Source organism: Sinocyclocheilus anshuiensis, unplaced genomic scaffold (assembly GCF_001515605.1).
Source record: "Sinocyclocheilus anshuiensis isolate Anshui unplaced genomic scaffold, SAMN03320099.WGS_v1.1 scaffold477, whole genome shotgun sequence".
In the NCBI taxonomy this organism is placed as follows: Eukaryota; Metazoa; Chordata; class Actinopteri; order Cypriniformes; family Cyprinidae; genus Sinocyclocheilus; species Sinocyclocheilus anshuiensis.
The window spans coordinates 3,363,980-3,382,195 of NW_015536549.1; the positions used below are offsets into that span (position 1 = coordinate 3,363,980).

Genomic DNA, 18,216 nt, shown 5'->3' on the forward strand with positions numbered 1-18,216 from the left:
CACACACACAGAAACTTCTCTGCAGAAACACTGCAGGCTATTCTCTATCTGCCAATCCTCTCTCTCTTTCTGGTTCTCGACATGTCAGCCATCTTTTGCTGTATTCAAGCCTCACTGTTGCCATTGCTTTGTGTTAAGCATGCTGAAAAGACCAGCAGTTCTGGTCACCAGCATATGTTTTAGAGTTTTAGATGCTGGTATGGTGGCATCCCTATAGGGAGAAACACTGATATTTAAGTTGTTTTTCAGTGAGCTCTTAACCAATTCATGTGAAATGGATCATTTCATTTGATAAGGTCTGACTCAAAAGAATAATTCATTCATGAATTTTACATTGTTGACGTCTTTCAATACATCCCATTTTAAGTCAGTAACAACTTAAATTTTTGTCTGTTCCTCACACAAAGCTGTCTTTAGAAATATGACTTTAGAAGACTTGGAGTATAGCCAAATAGTAATACGAACTAATTTTATGATACTTTTTTGCCATTTAGGAGGTTTTGGAACACTAGTCCTCATTCACTTCCATTATATGGAATAAATCTGCAACCTAAAATTCATATTTTTGTTCTATGGAAGAAAGAAGTCATAAAGGTTTAGAACAACATGATGACAGAAGTTTAATTTGTGAGTGAACTATTACCTTGAAGGGATAGATCACCCAAAAATTTTAATTTTCTCATCATTTTCTTATGTTGTTTCAAACCTCTATGACTTTTTGTCTTCTGCAGAACACGACAGATTATACTTTTTTATCCATACAATGAAAGTCAATGGGGTCCAAAACAACATTAGATCACACACATTCATTGTATGGAAACAAAAAACACAAAGACATTTTTCAAAATATGTTCTACTGAAGAAAAAAGTTTTGAACAACTTGAGGTTGAGAAAGTTGACAATTTTTGTTGCTGGGTGAACTATCCTACCTTGGTCAACCAGCAAAACTGGACCTAAAGAACATTAAACTAAGTAATCTGGCCTTGTCAGCAAGGAAGCCATGCATAAAAGCTTCCCCAACAAAATTTTCAAACTTTTTAAACACGTCTGTTTCCAAACAGGGTGTTTACAGAAAGATAGTAGTGAAGACATTTATGGCTTCTTAGCTTACACTTTAAAAGTCAAACTCCCAGATCAGTATACAGCCAGCAGGTTTCCATACGTCTGCATGTGTTCTTAATTAACTCTTCTATAATTTTCAATAAGAGAGAGCTGCTCATGGCCTATAGCACTGCAATAAGGTGAAAGGCTTCCTGGCACCGGTTCAGGGTTTCTAATTCCAACATAATTGTACACGATACAGTCCACCATGTCTGACGATGATTAACATGAGACTAAATAGAAAGGACTGTTTGAAATAATGAGGGGTGTTGAGCTGGGGGCGAGCTCAGGATATGAGCCACCCCACCGGAGCCCAATGTTAAGAGAAATGGTCTGCTGCTAAAACACTGTTGCCTATTGTCGCTTGCTCACCTTTTCCACATTCTGCAGACGCCGCCTAGTCAGCTGCAATTAATTGTAGTCAATTAGCGCATAGTTTTTCAACATAGCTTTCCCCATTCGCAGCAACCGTTGCTGACAAACACTAATGAGGATGCAGATGAGAGCCGGTTCAGCTGTGTTAAATTTATCAATTAACAAGTATGGAAGTGTGTCCTGCATTGCAATACCACAGATGTGGCTGATGGGGGCTCTACTGTAACAAGAGGTTTGCTGGTAAATTGATAGCCTCAATTTAGGGTTGAATGGCGAGAACTCTCAAATGAAATTATTAAAAAATATTTGACATTTCCAGCATGGGTTATTAATTCAGAAAGCGACCCGGTGCTATTAGTCTAGCCAACTGCAATTGCAAAGCATGACATCTGCATTCACCACAATCACGAAACCTCCAATTTCAAGTTAATCTTTCCAGCATGCTTAAGACTATAAATTCTGTCTGTCAGTGCTCCGCATATGACTGTATTTTACCAGCTGCTAAAAACACATCCTTATTTGTATTAAGTTAAAACTCCTGTACTGATGGTTTGCCTCTATGACGGAGATGTTGAGTTTTCAAGCTGTCTGGCTGAGGTGGAATCATTTTTTCCACACATTTACTGAATTAAGAAACTTTTCTGGATCATTCACGATCTGCTGTGGTGGCTCAAAATGTCTCTTTCATGCTTGTCAAACAGAGACTCAATAGAGACACAGGTCCCTGGCTCGATGAACTGAGCAAAATCCTCTGTAGGATGATCAATACAGCTTGTTCGCATTATTTGTGTGAGAGAAAAATGGTGCCACTGCATCTGTGGGTGCATGCAAGGTATTTCTAAGGCTGAGATGATTTGCTCAATGTTTTTGTGTGTCTCTGACACACACACACACACACCTGTCTGAGCTATCACTTTCACCCAGTCATGATGATCTGTGGCAGAGAGATTCTTCATGCCCTGTCAACATGCCTGGCAACCGCCACGGCAACATCCTCAACACCACAACAGGCGGCTCGTCGTGCTGCAGGCTTCAGTGGCAGCTGCTGTTGTCCTTTTATGCTCCCGAGTCTCTCTCTCACTGCAGTCAAACACGCCAAGATTTCTCACACACTAATGCAATGTTCCAATTGCCAGATAGTGCCCTGGGAAGTGCACTTCAGCATTCCAAAAGAACAAATTTTGTCAAGTGAGCTATCATAGTGAACTCTGCGTAGAGACGCTGTGAACTGGGTCACAGCCACATATATACACTAATTTCCCTCTCTTGAGCAGTCTTTTACTAAATGACACATAATAGTAGTAGTTTTTTTTACCTTTTTGCCACATCTATTGATAGCATAGTGAAGAAAGGACTGGATATGATAGGAGAGGAGAACAATGTTACAAAAACTAGAATCAAACTCAGGCTGATTGCATGAGCACCATAATGTATATATAATATATCAGTATTTCAAATACCACCTATATATATGTGTGTGTGTGTAAATATATGTGTGTGTGAGTAAATAAATTTTTTTCTAAGTATATATTTCATTGGAAAATTAAATATGAAAACATTTTTCATTTTATTACCTGTGGTGTAAAGAACATGTCAAATTTTCATTGTAATACACCCCAGACTTTCTAAATGGAACCAATCATCAACATATAATCAATTAATTAAAATACCAAATTTTTGTAATTACTATAAACAATGTGGTGTTTATAGCTAATTCAAATCTGTATGGCTGAATTAAATTGCTTTGATGGTTGTGTTAATTGCTGAGACAGTACTTTCTAATCACTTGTAATTACCTTAGAGAAATATGTCTAATTATTTGAGAAATATGTCTAATCACCATTTTTGTGTTTTTGCAAATGTAACAAAACGCCAGTTGTTTCACTGTTTCTTAAAATTTCAAATCCATAAATTACTCTTCCTGTCATTCCAAATCAACTTCCTGTGGGGTGTGGCCAATTCATTTTAAATTTCAACTTATGAACTGAAAGGAAGCCCATTCTTCACTTCTGAATTTTCCCAACTCCGGTACACGGAATGGCCTACCTCAGTGCAGACATACGTGTGTGTGTTTGTCCATGACTAGATTAATGATCTGGACATGAAGGTCATGAGATGTTGTACTCCAGGAGAACACGAACTGCCCCTGTGGGAGTGTTTGAAAGGTCTGGAGGGCAAGAGCACCACATCAGTCTTACAAACACTCACTGTAACACCTAACTCCTCTATAAAACCTATTACACCCACCCAACAAACTCCACAGAGCATACAAAACGTGATTCCCACCAAATGTGACACTACAAAATGACAACTGTCATCTTCATTCCAAGTAAAAGTTGTATATTACACATCAAATATATTCTGCTTGACTGATTTCGACACTTTGTACAGCATTTGTTCCTTTTTTGAGGACATAAAACTTACTTGATAATGAATACATGCCATATCATCATAAATCATGAAAAACTATCACAGTTTCCTCCCAAAAATTAGGAAGCAATCTATTTCCAACTTTGCTAATAATAAGAAATGTGTCTTGAGCATCAAATCAGCATATTAGAATGATTTCTGAAGGATCATGTAACATTGAAGACTGGATTAATGGCTGCTGAAAATAAGCTTTGCCATTACAGGAATAAATTACTTCTAAAATATATGAAAACAGACATTTTAAATTGTAATATTTCAGAATATAACAGTTTTTTTGATCAAATAAATGCTTAGCCTTGGTGAGCATAAGAGACTTCTATCAAAAACATTAAAAAATCTTACCCACGCCAAACTTTTGAACAGCAGTGTACATGAGACATGTAATTATATGTTTGCTAGCTGATACCAATTACAGCAGAGAAGCAAATTTGCCAGCGTGTGCCTCATTGCCTTTCTCTGCATGGCTGTCATCCCACTCCATAAGAATGACGCCACCGTGCACTTCTATGTGTAATATGGACTTCAATTAGTTCATGATTGTAACCCACTGTTTGGAGATTCGAAACACCACCTTTCTCCAGGAAATACTCCAGGAAATATTTTAACAGCGGCGTAATTGCCTCCATCTGTGTCAACTCTGTGATTATACTCAAATGCTTTTGCAGCAACGTACACACACGGGAGAAAATGCTAAGCGGGTGGAATATAGATGCAAAGAAAGAGTAATGGGGCTTATGACTGTCTGCTCTTTGTACACGTACTGTAGTTGAACTGCTGGTTTTAAGAGAAGCCTCATTTTGCAGTCCATTCACTCGTAACAACGGTGGAGCGTGAAGGTTCTCTCCAACACTGATGTCTCCCTCCCTTTTAATGCCTGGTTTAACAGCGTAGACATTTGCTGATGAGTTTCTGTGCAAACAATGACTCTGTCGCTCCCATAAGTGAACGTAGTTAACGTTTACCAGTGGCAGGTATATTTGGATTCTACCCCAGTAAGTATATATATTTATTTATTTACATACAATTTAATACAAGTTTCCTATTTTAATATATTTTAAAATGTTTTTATTTCCTGTGATAAAAAGGCTGAATTTTCCTCAGCCATTACTCCAGTCTTCAGTGTCACATGATCCTTCAGTAATCATACTAAAATTATGATTTGGTGCTAAAGAAACATTTCTAATTATTAATATTCAAAACAGCTGAGCTGCTTCATATTTTTGTGGATTCTTTGATGAATATAAAGTTCAAAAGAACAGGTTTTATTTGGGATACAAATCTTTTGTAACAATATAAATGTCTGTACCGCCAGTTTTGATCAATTTAATGGTCCTTATTGAATAAAAGTATTTTCCTTCCAAAAAAAAGTGACCCCAAACTTTTGAACAGTAGTACAGTAGTAGAATATTTTGGTTTTACTTCCTTTGGCATAATAACTTACTCCCCCTTGACCCCTCACATGACCTGCAATTTTACATCGAAAAGAATACTGTTGAAGTTTAAGGAGCGTTAAATTAGCTGCTAATCCTGCAATCGATATGGCTGACTTAAAGGTCATGACCTGTAAAGGGTTAATTCCACATTGAGGTAAGATCAGGCGAGAGAGCAAAGTGTCTGCCCAGGCTGGAATGTAAAATGTCATGCTATCCACCTCAAGCTAGCATTTCATTCTACAACATACACATTCCAACAACAAACATGTTAATTGTTTCAAGCACTGTTGTTGATTTTTGAGAACAGTTATTGCAGCTAGTTTAGTCATCGGCGATCATTACACAAGAATACACAACCTGGCATGCCTCCCTTAACAGAGAAAGAAACAGAATGATAAAGCCAAAGAGATGGGCCCTCAAAATGCAGAATGACAAGTGGCTGTTGGTGGCTGTGTCTTGGGCCTCTGAGGGCAGGCCTCACAGGTCAGCTAAATTAAAGCATCTGATGTCTACATTTACTTTGATCAACTCCGCCTAGGAGCATCAGGCAAAAGGAGAACTGACATTCTGAAGTAGATCACTAAGTGCTTGGTCAGGACACAGGAAGAGCAGGTACATCTCTAATTACGGTCCTCACACTGAAGAGCAAGACGAGAGAGACGGCAGGAACTGCCTGATCGGTTACTCAAACACCAAGGTGAAGTGAAGGTGGAAGAAAGATACAGAGAGATATATTTGGCCTGATATCATACAGAAGTGCCCTGCAATGTGACAACCTATGCACTATTTAAACTAAAATTTTCCTCTCATTCTTTCTAATTCCTATGCATGCAGCTATTATGCTACCTCATATTAATTGAGAGACTAAAAAGACACTAAAAAGACACTCCTTGCTCTTTTGAGATAAAAAGAGCTTGATGTACCATTTACTTCAAACTTCCTAAACGGTCCAAAAACAGCATTTATTGAAAAAAAATGTAAAAACAACACCTTCTGAATTAAATTATGCCTGTTTTGCAGCAAAAAGGATACTGATATAATAAGTGGACTACAGTGAAAATAGTGAACTACTCTTTTTTGTACTAAACTAATATAACAAAGCAGTTCACATAGGAAGCCTTTGATTAGGCAGAATGGTAATATTAATTTTTTTAAGGCATGAAAATGTATATGTTATTTTTTTAGCTATCCATTTTTATTGTACTGCAGCAAATTGACTATTTTGCAATGTGACAACCTATGCACTATTTAAACAAAAATTTTCCTCTCATTCTTTCTAATTCCTATGCATGCAGCTATTATGCAACCTCATATTAATTGAGAGACTAAAAAGACACTAAAAAGACACTCCTTGCTCTTTTGAGATAAAAAGAGCTTGATGTACCATTTACTTCAAACTTCCTAAACGGTCCAAAAACAGCATTTATTGAAAAAAAATGTAAAAACAACACCTTCTGAATTAAATTATGCCTGTTTTGCAGCAAAAAGGATACTGATATAATAAGTGGACTACAGTGAAAATAGTGAACTACTCTTTTTTGTACTAAACTAATATAACAAAGCAGTTCACATAGGAAGCCTTTGATTAGGCAGAATGGTAATATTAATTTTTTTAAGGCATGAAAATGTATATGTTATTTTTTTAGCTATCCATTTTTATTGTACTGCAGCAAATTGACTATTTTCTGAAATGAAAGAAAAAAATAAAGAAAAAATACAAATGAAAAGAGAAAAGCTTAATGTACAATGAACAAACTGTAACTTTACTTGCTCTTTTGAGATAAAAAGAGCTTGATGTACCATTTACTTCAAACTTCCTAAACGGTCCAAAAACAGCATTTATTGAAAAAAAATGTAAAAACAACACCTTCTGAATTAAATTATGCCTGTTTTGCAGCAAAAAGGATACTGATATAATAAGTGGACTACAGTGAAAATAGTGAACTACTCTTTTTTGTACTAAACTAATATAACAAAGCAGTTCACATAGGAAGCCTTTGATTAGGCAGAATGGTAATATTAATTTTTTTAAGGCATGAAAATGTATATGTTATTTTTTTAGCTATCCATTTTTATTGTACTGCAGCAAATTGACTATTTTCTGAAATGAAAGAAAAAAATAAAGAAAAAATACAAATGAAAAGAGAAAAGCTTAATGTACAATGAACAAACTGTAACTTTAAAAACGGAAAACATGCTAAACAGTACAATATATATATACAGTATATATATAGGAAATAAGCTTTTAAAATGACCCATTCCGAACTAAATTACATCCATTTTGCCAAAAACCCAACATTACTAAATAATGGATATGACCTCTTAAAGTGAATTGCAATTAGCCAAAAAGAAGAGAATTTATTATTGTTTTAGAACAATAAAAACTACCTAAAGTACCAAAAATCTTGATGTTGACAACACAATTTGATGTCCATGTTATCTGTCAACTAGCCAGTCTGTTTGTACTGCAGTTTTACAAAGTACTGGTTTTTAAGAAATAGAGAGAAAAATTACACTATTTTTAAACTGAGAGAGGTAGAAAGAGCAAGGGAATGAGAAATTGCTTCTGCCATACAGAAGGAAATGCAAGCATGTCAGAGAGTTATAGCAGTGCAAGGTCTTGGGAATTGCAGCAGTGACGGTTCTGTGACACTGGAGACATCAGAGCTTGCGCTCTACATCACTCACGGCCCCGTCTGTGCACCCAACCCCACCCCAGACACCTACCCTCAGTCACAGGCTCCAGCTTGTCTGACAACCACCACCAGTCCTCCATACTTTATCTCTCTATATACCATTTCGCCCTTTGTATCTCCCTCGTTGGTTTATGGATCCCACCTTTCGTAATCATTCAGCCCAGACCGAGTCAGAGAGACGAGATGAAAATCAATTCTTCTCCTCTCCCCCCACTTCCACTGACCACTTTTCTGTCGTTAAGCAGAAGCTGCTAACATCAGCCGTCTATCCCCTCTACGCCCTCTCGGACATGCATGTGGACATCTGGGGTTCATATGAAGTTCAGGCTCATCCGGGTGATCTCCATCACTGAGGCTGCCACCCAAATCAGAGTCTGTAACCCCTCCCAGCAGTAGATGAAAGCCAGTCACCAGCTACAAATCGTGATGGATGCAGTGCTACATCCTCTAAACTGCCCACTTCTCAACCCCTGGCCTGTGTCTCTCTGCACTGCAGGGCCAGGAGAACCCCACTCGAGAAGCGTGATGGATGTGACATGCGGTCCGCTGATCAAAGCCTTGTAGGCAAACACTTATTTACACAAGACTTATTAAGCATGAAGAATGAGATGATGTCCATGCAAGTACCCAGTCTAAAAGTCACAGAGAGACACCCTGACTTTCAGACCAGCTTAAACCAGCATGAATTTATATGCTGATCAAGACTGGTTTATGTCAGTTAGTGCTGGTTCTAAATCTAAATTAAATAACATAAATTTACAACACTGCATAAGATATGACATAACATCACTGAATCATCAATGAACTGACTTTAGCTGGAAAATGACTGTTATTGTCTTCTTGCATTATTGAACTATTTTCCTGTTTAAGACTGTAAAGCTGTTTTGACACAACCAGTATTGTATAAAACGCTAAAAAAATAAATAAAAAATAAAATGTTAAGACTTGTAATTATTTGGAGTATGAGTGTGTTTGTCTTACAGCACTGGCAAATTAAAAAAGTGAGAGAAATATATATATATCTGCCAGCGCAGTAAGACAAAAAATACCAGTATTAAAGATACATTCTCAGAAAACATGCCTTAATATCTAATGCAGTGTTGCTTCTCAAGTAAATTCATCTTGCTTCAAGGATTTTTTTATTTTATTTTTTATTATTTACCTCAAAAATGAGCAAGCATCAATTCCTCAAAGAAGACTCGATTCACGACTGATTTTAATAGGGGTTGAGGTTAGCAGGTTGCTGAGCTAATAGCACAAATATTATACTAGGTAAAATAGTCAATTACTAAAATCATGAACTAACAATGAAAAATATTTTACAGGATTAATTCAATTTTACTTTCTACATAAACTTAAAACATTTTTAGCATTTCCAGTTGTATAAATGAACATTTATGTATTATGTATAATGAACATGAACAATGAAAAGTAGTATATAGTATAAATTACACATGCAAGTAATTATAATTAACTGAACATTAACAGATTTATAAATGCTGTAAAAAAAAAAAAGATTGTTTATTAAGTTAGTTCATGATACCTAATGCATTACGTTCATGATACCTAATGCAAAAGAAGCTATCTTTTAAGTCTTCACATCGGGAGCATTCTTGAAAGTGCTGTCTAAGTAAGCAACTTACTAGGTTTTGGAACACGACTTGCATGCTCGTTTAAAGAAGTTAAGTTTTGCAAGAATATTGGAAATCAGAATCAAGTTCTCTTACATCACATTATTCATGCTGCAGTGACAAAGCTACTATGTTTTTTCCCCCCAGACTTACTGATCTTCTCCATTAGGAAACACATTAGCAAATACAGCAGTTGGCCCCACCACCCCATTACTTTCTGGCTTGTGCACCACAACTGAAACAGGGGCTGGAAAACTTCAAATGCTAGTCACAGAGAGACACCCTGACTTTCAGACCAGCTTAAACCAGCATGAATTTATATGCTGATCAAGACTGGTTTATGTCAGTTAGTGCTGGTTCTAAATCTAAATTAAATAACATAAATTTACAACACTGCATAAGATATGACATAACATCACTGAATCATCAATGAACTGACTTTAGCTGGAAAATGACTGTTATTGTCTTCTTGCATTATTGACATTATTGTATAGTTTGCATTTATTGACAAACTATTTTCCTGTTTAACACTGTAAAGCTGTTTTGACACAACCAGTATTGTATAAAACGCTAAAAAAATAAATAAAAAATAAAATGTTAAGACTTGTAATTATTTGGAGTATGAGTGTGTTTGTCTTACAGCACTGGCAAATTAAAAAAGTGAGAGAAATATATATATATCTGCCAGCGCAGTAAGACAAAAAATACCAGTATTAAAGATACATTCTCAGAAAACATGCCTTAATATCTAATGCAGTGTTGCTTCTCAAGTAAATTCATCTTGCTTCAAGGATTTTTTTATTTTATTTTTTATTATTTACCTCAAAAATGAGCAAGCATCAATTCCTCACAGAAGACTCGATTCACGACTGATTTTAATAGGGGTTGAGGTTAGCAGGTTGCTGAGCTAATAGCACAAATATTATACTAGGTAAAATAGTCAATTACTAAAATCATGAACTAACAATGAAAAATATTTTACAGGATTAATTCAATTTTACTTTCTACATAAACTTAAAACATTTTTAGCATTTCCAGTTGTATAAATGAACATTTATGTATTATGTATAATGAACATGAACAATGAAAAGTAGTATATAGTATAAATTACACATGCAAGTAATTATAATTAACTGAACATTAACAGATTTATAAATGCTGTAAAAAAAAAAAAGATTGTTTATTAAGTTAGTTCATGATACCTAATGCATTACGTTCATGATACCTAATGCAAAAGAAGCTATCTTTTAAGTCTTCACATCGGGAGCATTCTTGAAAGTGCTGTCTAAGTAAGCAACTTACTAGGTTTTGGAACACGACTTGCATGCTCGTTTAAAGAAGTTAAGTTTTGCAAGAATATTGGAAATCAGAATCAAGTTCTCTTACATCACATTATTCATGCTGCAGTGACAAAGCTACTATGTTTTTTCCCCCCAGACTTACTGATCTTCTACATTAGGAAACACATTAGCAAATACAGCAGTTGGCCCCACCACCCCATTACTTTCTGGCTTGTGCACCACAACTGAAACAGGGGCTGGAAAACTTCAAATGCTCCTGATGAGCAGATTAAAATCCAGCCAGGCAGACACAATCATTATGCAATATTTATACATCCGAGTGTTTGTGGCTCACAGCAGATGAGCGAGGTGTCCTGTGGGGACCCAGGATTAACGTGCACCAATGCCTGTGCAGAATCAGCGGTGAGATCAAAGGGGTTCTACAGCGAGTGAATTTCAGACTGAACGATTGATTTGCTGCGATGAACCCCACCAAGAGAGACTCACCCAGAACTCGACACTGTTCCAAGACAAACATAATCGGAGATGAAAGGGGAACTACAAATAGAAAGCGCGAGTTGTGATCGCCACACACCCGAACTGAGGCTCTTGCAGCAGAACAGAAGCTCAAAACGGGGCGGAAAAACGACGACGGCTGCTGGTCTGACTGGACGAGGGGAGAGAACGGGAGGTCACAGCGTGAAGAGTTTTATTGTTGTAATAAAAATGTTCTCTTACCGTCACAGTCTCCCAAGTGAGAAGTGTTTCCGTGCTCGACGTCTTGTTCGAAGGGAAGCCTGTGGTGAATGGGAGAAAGAACAGTAGTAGAAACATTCATCAGCAAACCACATAAACAGGCCATAAAACTGCACCGTTTGAATTGCAGTAATGCCTGTGTATTTTCTCTCTCTTTTTTTGAAAGAAAAACAACTTTTAATGCTGTCTTGAAGGGTACTTCTAAAATGTCTTGTTTTTTTGAGGTCCTTTGCTCTTGGGTTCAATAATAAGTGATATTGCACGTTAAAAGCTTGTACAGGATGTGTGCAGAAACTCAATCTGCGCTCCTGATCAAGTCTTATACACAGAGGCATCACAGTGCTCTATTAGAGATGCTCTGTGTTACCTTAAAGCCACAATAATGAAGAAAAATGACTGCAGTCGGCTCACGAATGGCTTCCTTCCAACCGCATAAGTCAAACAGAGGAACGGCCGAAGGCAGAAGCGTGCACAGGGGGACCAGCCTCTTTCCACTACCGTCGGCAATTAGTCAAAGCCCAGGACAACAAGGCAGCCAGGGGTCTTTTACTGCCAGGGTCTTAGTTTTTCAGAAGATACACATTGTTTAAACGCTTTCTGTGAAACGTCTATAAAATATAATGTTTATACAAACTGCAGGCGGAGAGCTGTAATCTCCAGAACTCCTCTGAGAGATGATGGCGGAGTTTTTTTATACTACAGTGGTGAACCACCCCGAGAATTTCAATGAGCACGCAGATTCCTTCCCGCCGCTCTCCTGAGGATGAACATTAGCCATATTGTAGCAATGAGAAGCGTAAAAACACTGATAAACAGCCGAAAGAAAGTCCCTGAACTTGTTTTGCATATTCGCTATTTGTGTATATTAGCAAGTGGCAGTAATTAGAACTACTTCTGTATCGTTTTTTCTGCTGTGAAATTCAACTGGTGAGAATTTTTCAGTATTATGCGAGACAGAATCGATCTACAGGTTGGCCGTCCTTGGTAAATCAAATCAGATCCAGCCAGAGAGCTGTAATTGCATAACGGCACTGAGGTAAAACGGTCTCCACGTTTTGATCTCAGTATACCGGCAGACAACCTGTATTTGCACACAGAACTCAATAAAACAGTCTCTCTGGAGACGACGGACAGACCTTTACAGGTGTATTTAAAAAGAGGCAGAACACAAAAACTAGTATGTTTTTTTTTAGACGTGCTTTATCTGAAGATGGAAATCTTGTTGTATATGTAAGAATAGATAGATGTAAACATTATGTTGGTAGGTACATTTTCAAACCTCACCTTGTACCTGCACGGAGGAAAGAGCAGGTGCTTCCTCTGGTCCAGCCGCAGTAGGGATCCCGTGAGGCGATGCAGTTCCTGTGAAAGAACAGAAACAAGCATGAATGGTACCCCAAGGCACCAGACAGTATATAGTTTAATTCTGCTGGATTTCATCCAAGTATATTCCAGCTGGTTCAGTGCACACATTAGACGCGTGACGTGTTAGCGCGCCTCACTGGGCTGCACCGATGACCCATGGGCACAGACACAGAGCACGGGCTGGTGACCAGTGATCACAGGATCACAAAACTATCCTAGAGCTGAGAGCTACAGTATAAACAGTTGTTGGGATTGTACTAAAATGGACAAATGATTCATAAAGACTCTAAATGATGTCACTGTTCACATTAGTGTCAAATTTTAGGCACAAGTTTACGTTCTGGATTATCTTAAATAGCTTTATTTAACAACTATCAAAAAGTCAATGGGAGGTTTCCCAGTTATGTACAGTAGCTAGGCAAATGTACTGTGCATGTGTGTATGTGCGGGCTTACTTAGCTATGCTTTTGGGACCAATTTGTCCACAGAAGCTAGATAAACATGACAAAACCTGCCTTTGGGAACACTTTGGGAGGTCATAATTTGGAAGAATTATATTTAATCTAAATAAAATATAATGTAAAATAAAAAGAAGTAAAGCATACATACATTTCGCTGGTTCTCCCTTGTTTTTGATTATAAAAGCCGTTCTCCTGGGCATTACTCAAAAAGCTATGCGCATGTGTCATTTCTTGCCAGGCCTTCTCAAATTTATCCCAAAGCTGAGATTTATTCATCAGCTTCGATTCAGATTTAGAATTTCCCAATGGTTTTCAATGGGATTAAGGAATGCCTTCGTTGCATGCGTGGATTGTTATTGTGCTTGAAATTACATGTTCAATCTCCAAACAGACACTCTAATAATGGCCTTGCAAGTGCCAGATGAAACTGGAGGTTCCTCACAATTGCATGTCTTATTCAAGACTTTGGAAGTTATTTTGAAGCTGTCACACCCTGAGGTGAATTTAAATCTCCTGTCAAAATGCTCACTAGTGTTTTTTGACCATGCCCAGCGCTTTGCATTCAGTATGGTATCTGTCTCATAATGCTTTGCAATAATTCTGCAGACATTGTGAAAGTTAAAATCCTGCAAATGAGCAATATCAATTGACCATATTCAGCGATTTTATATAATACCCTTCTTGGTACATTAATTTAAAATTTAAAATAAATAAAATACATTGCTAAATAATATATAATACTTGTAATAAAATAAAAAATAATACAAAAATATACACAGTATTTTTATACAAAATCAATATTAAAATTAACATTATAATCAAATTAACATTACATTAATACTTAAATATTTAAAATAAATATGAAAACCAGTAAGAAAATATAGATAATATTTATAATATAAAACTATTATTCTATAAATAAAAAAAAATAATAATATAGAATTTATAATTTCATTTATATACTGTAAAAACAACAGACTATATGATACGTCCTCATTTGGAGTGCTAACTAAACGTGTGTGTGTCACTCACTTCATGCAGCGGGAATAGAGTTGGCAGCGTGCTACAGGCACTTTGATCAAGCAAGAGGGGAAAGCCAGTAGGAGGCTGTGACTGATGCGGTCCAGCGTGAGAGAAAGCAGCTGCCTGGCCTGAGGAGAGTCCATCCCACACCTGGAACACACACAGTCCAAATCAATTTGCAACAAATTAAAAGAGTGCAGGGAGAAAGTCAAACACAATTTACACCGAGAAAACACTCAAACACAGTTTGATACAGAATGACATGACCCCAACCTACATTAATAAAGTATAAACTGTCAAGCATAACACAGTCTGATAATGTTTACCTTAACACAATATAATGCTGTGCGGTTAACAAGAACTAATGAAGCAAAGGTAGACCAGCAAAACCTCAAGCTAGCTATTGCATTTCTTATATGCATCTACTATCCTTTTAACACATTAGAGCTTAGTTATGAAAGTTGGTTTGCCATCTTAAATCTTGAAATTTCCACCAAGGCCATCTATGCATTAAGATAACGGCTTGTTATATAGTATGTCTCTAATGAACTGACAATAGCTTTCACCCTCTGAATGAAAAACAGGATGAGGCGTAAAGGGCTTCAAAAAGAAAATATGTGTCGTATTAATGTGATATCACATTAATGTGTTGTCACTTTGTACTTGGCCCCAGTAACTAATCTGATTGATATCTAGAAGTCTGGCAGCCACCCACTCCTCTGTGCATTACACTTAATTGGCACTTACCACTTAAGAGTATCTCTCTTGCACCTGCCATGCTGGCTAGAAAATGCATTTGTTTGTATACATGTGCACACTGCACACATACATATGGTTATAGAAACGCTTACGATAATGGCCTCAATAGCAGCGGAGAAATCATTAGTACTTTATGCATCGGATCTGAGTAATGAGCCACACTTACCAAAGGCCATCAGAAACGAGATAAAGCTTGCTTCAAAAATTTTCCTAATCAGTATTTTAATCTCATTTTACAGAGAAAAACATTTTTAAAAAGCTGTAAAAACAGATTAACTTGAGAAGCAAAATGATTTACAGACTAGAAAATCTATGTTGAAAATATTACTGAACCAAATAAAAATGAATAAAAATAATTACATAATATGGCAGTTAATTAATCTAATTTATATATATTAATATGAAAACGTGTATACAGTATACACACACACGCATATATAATTCAGTTCTGAATGGGTTTTACCATAACCATTATTTTTTATTAATTTATTTTTAGAACAAGTAACGAAAGGGAGAGACAGTAAGAGAACAGACAGAGGGTGAGATAAAGAGGTGCAAGTTTAAACTGATTTAAGAAGAAAAAAAGCTGCCTCTCTTGACATTTGAGTAGGAGAGCGAAACAGAAGACGTAAGAGATGTGAAAATGAACCACTGCTATAGTTAGATCACAGAAAACAAGCGAGAAAAAAAAATATTAGAAACAAAAAAAGCCAGACAACTTACACGGATGATACAAATACATCAAGATAAAAAGAAAAGTGTGCATAAAAAGAGATTGACATCAATTAACACTCTAGCCCCCATCTTATTATGTCATTGTTGTCTTCGCTACAGTGTCTTGATCGATATGGATGAAGACATGGGCATTTTTGAGTGGCTTCCATCGGTCGCAGACTCCCTGACCCTGCGCGTGTCAAACGATTTACCACTTCACCACTGCATGATGAGAGATGGCAGAGGTTATGCAAGGCCAGCATGATCGGAGCCTGATCTGATTACTCCATCTACATTCCCCTGATTAGCTGGCTTCCCGCTGCGCTAGACACAGCTAGCACTGTCAAAGCCGTCACGCTCTCACACACACACCCCTGCTCTGATAAATTACACAGAAATGTTTAGTGATTCATGTTGATTCATGTTTTATGAAGGATGTTTGTTTTGTTTAGCTAATTTGGTGTTTGGAAATTAAAAACCTGCAGACAGGTTCACCTGATTTACCACGTTTTTGCTTTAGTGTGTAAAAGGTTTCACAGTTTTTTGAGATAGAGGGTGTGTATGTGAGGAGGAACAGACTAAACAGCATTTAGTCTGTCTGGATGAAGATGCAATTACCACTATATCCATGAAAAATGAGTGTTGCTCGCAAACTCCTGCCGCTTTCCACAAGAGATAATGACCATCTAATGCTCCATCTGTTTACATGCCATGACTTGTGATTCTCTGCCGTAAAACAATCACTAAAGAGCGAGTTTTTAGCATTAACCTCTACCTGTCTGGGTTGTAGCCTTCCAGTTCCTCGAGGAACACATTGTTGTTGGTCACTGTGTTATCCCTGTTGGGGGTGACAAGGAATTTGAGGATGGTCCCTCGGCTGGAACCCAGAAAGAGGACTGTCTGGTTGCCATAGGGACCAGAGTTTGTGTCCACCACCATTTTGTTGAGCTGGTATCTGAAAGTGACAGAAGACAACTTAATACATTCTCAAATGATACCGAGAGGAAAAAAGGTATTAAATTATAATTCAAAATCTCGTGCCAAAATAACAAAATACACAAATCCGAAAAGCAGTGTGTATTGACAAACCAGCATATCTTGAGGAAACAGCCAAAACTGCTCTACTTGGATGATTCAGCTTTCTAAAATAAGATGATCTCCCAGAGTGTTTAAGATGACACAAACAACTTGTCACTATAATCTTGTTGTGCCCTGTGGGATGCTGAGAAACCCCAGCTGTTGGAACCCCATAGTCTGAAGACTGAGATTGGACAGATACTAATGCTAGCAGACATCACAGACGGTCGGTCAAATGTTTAGCAAGGATCTTAATGAAGAAAACAATGCCCGGGTGAACCTAGCAGCTAAATTTAATGTCCATTATGTGTTCCTTTGCTTCAAGTTTGTAAAAAATCTAACTTCTGAAGCTTGGTTGAAGTTAGTCATTTGTTGGTAGTCTAAAAGGTTAATAAACTACCATCCGGAGTATTTGAGATCGACCTGATAGCTCATCTAGAAGCACTAGTCCACTTTAGACCAGTGACAAACCAGATATCATGTCTTGAAGGCATGTATGACCTGGTTTTAACAGTAGAGAATCTGGTCTAGGACATCTGAGAGAAAGTTGTCCTCACCTGACCATGGTCCTAACAATCCATGGTCTCTGACCGAGTGATGGGATGGCTTCATCCATCAGCGGATGGGTCTTGATAAAAGTTAACATGTCATCAGGGAAAGAGTTGGAGGAATTGAACTTTGAGCCTTGTATGGCACAACCACCCGGCCTGAGAAATTCACAAACAGCACATTATTATAAACTTCCTCTCTGCAGGTTGGCATTTGAGGACATAAAACACTCTAGAGTTGTAAAATGTCATTTCATTCAGTACCTCGGTTTTGGCACAACCTCATCTGGAACAGGTGTCCATATCGACTCGGGCGATTTCTGCTCTTTAAATCTTCCATCAAACACTCCGGCCAGCTGCTCCATGTCGAAAGCACACACTGCAGAGCCAGGAATACTGCAAAAAATACAGCACAATGTTCATATTACGTGATATCCTCAGACCTGTTCTGTTTCCATGATACTGCTCTGAGCTGGAGGAGACTCGCAACACAAAATGGATTTCATTTATCACAAACATGTCGAAAACAAATCAGTTGACAGCCTTGAATAGATCTGTACAGTGGGT

General features: G+C 37.4%; 1 protein-coding gene across 1 annotated transcript in view; it reads right to left on the reverse strand.

Annotated features, from left to right (window-relative positions):
• The window catches only part of LOC107700081 (semaphorin-6B-like), a 38,326-nt gene that overhangs the window by 6,583 nt on the left and 13,527 nt on the right, over window positions 1-18,216 (reverse strand). Inside the window, exons 6-11 of the mRNA XM_016501603.1 lie at window positions 17,914-18,045; window positions 17,659-17,808; window positions 16,800-16,979; window positions 14,561-14,701; window positions 12,987-13,064; window positions 11,685-11,743 (exon numbers count right to left, since the gene is read on the reverse strand). Coding sequence (XP_016357089.1) covers window positions 11,685-11,743; window positions 12,987-13,064; window positions 14,561-14,701; window positions 16,800-16,979; window positions 17,659-17,808; window positions 17,914-18,045 — 740 coding nt within the window. The remainder of the gene's footprint in view (window positions 1-11,684; window positions 11,744-12,986; window positions 13,065-14,560; window positions 14,702-16,799; window positions 16,980-17,658; window positions 17,809-17,913; window positions 18,046-18,216) is intronic.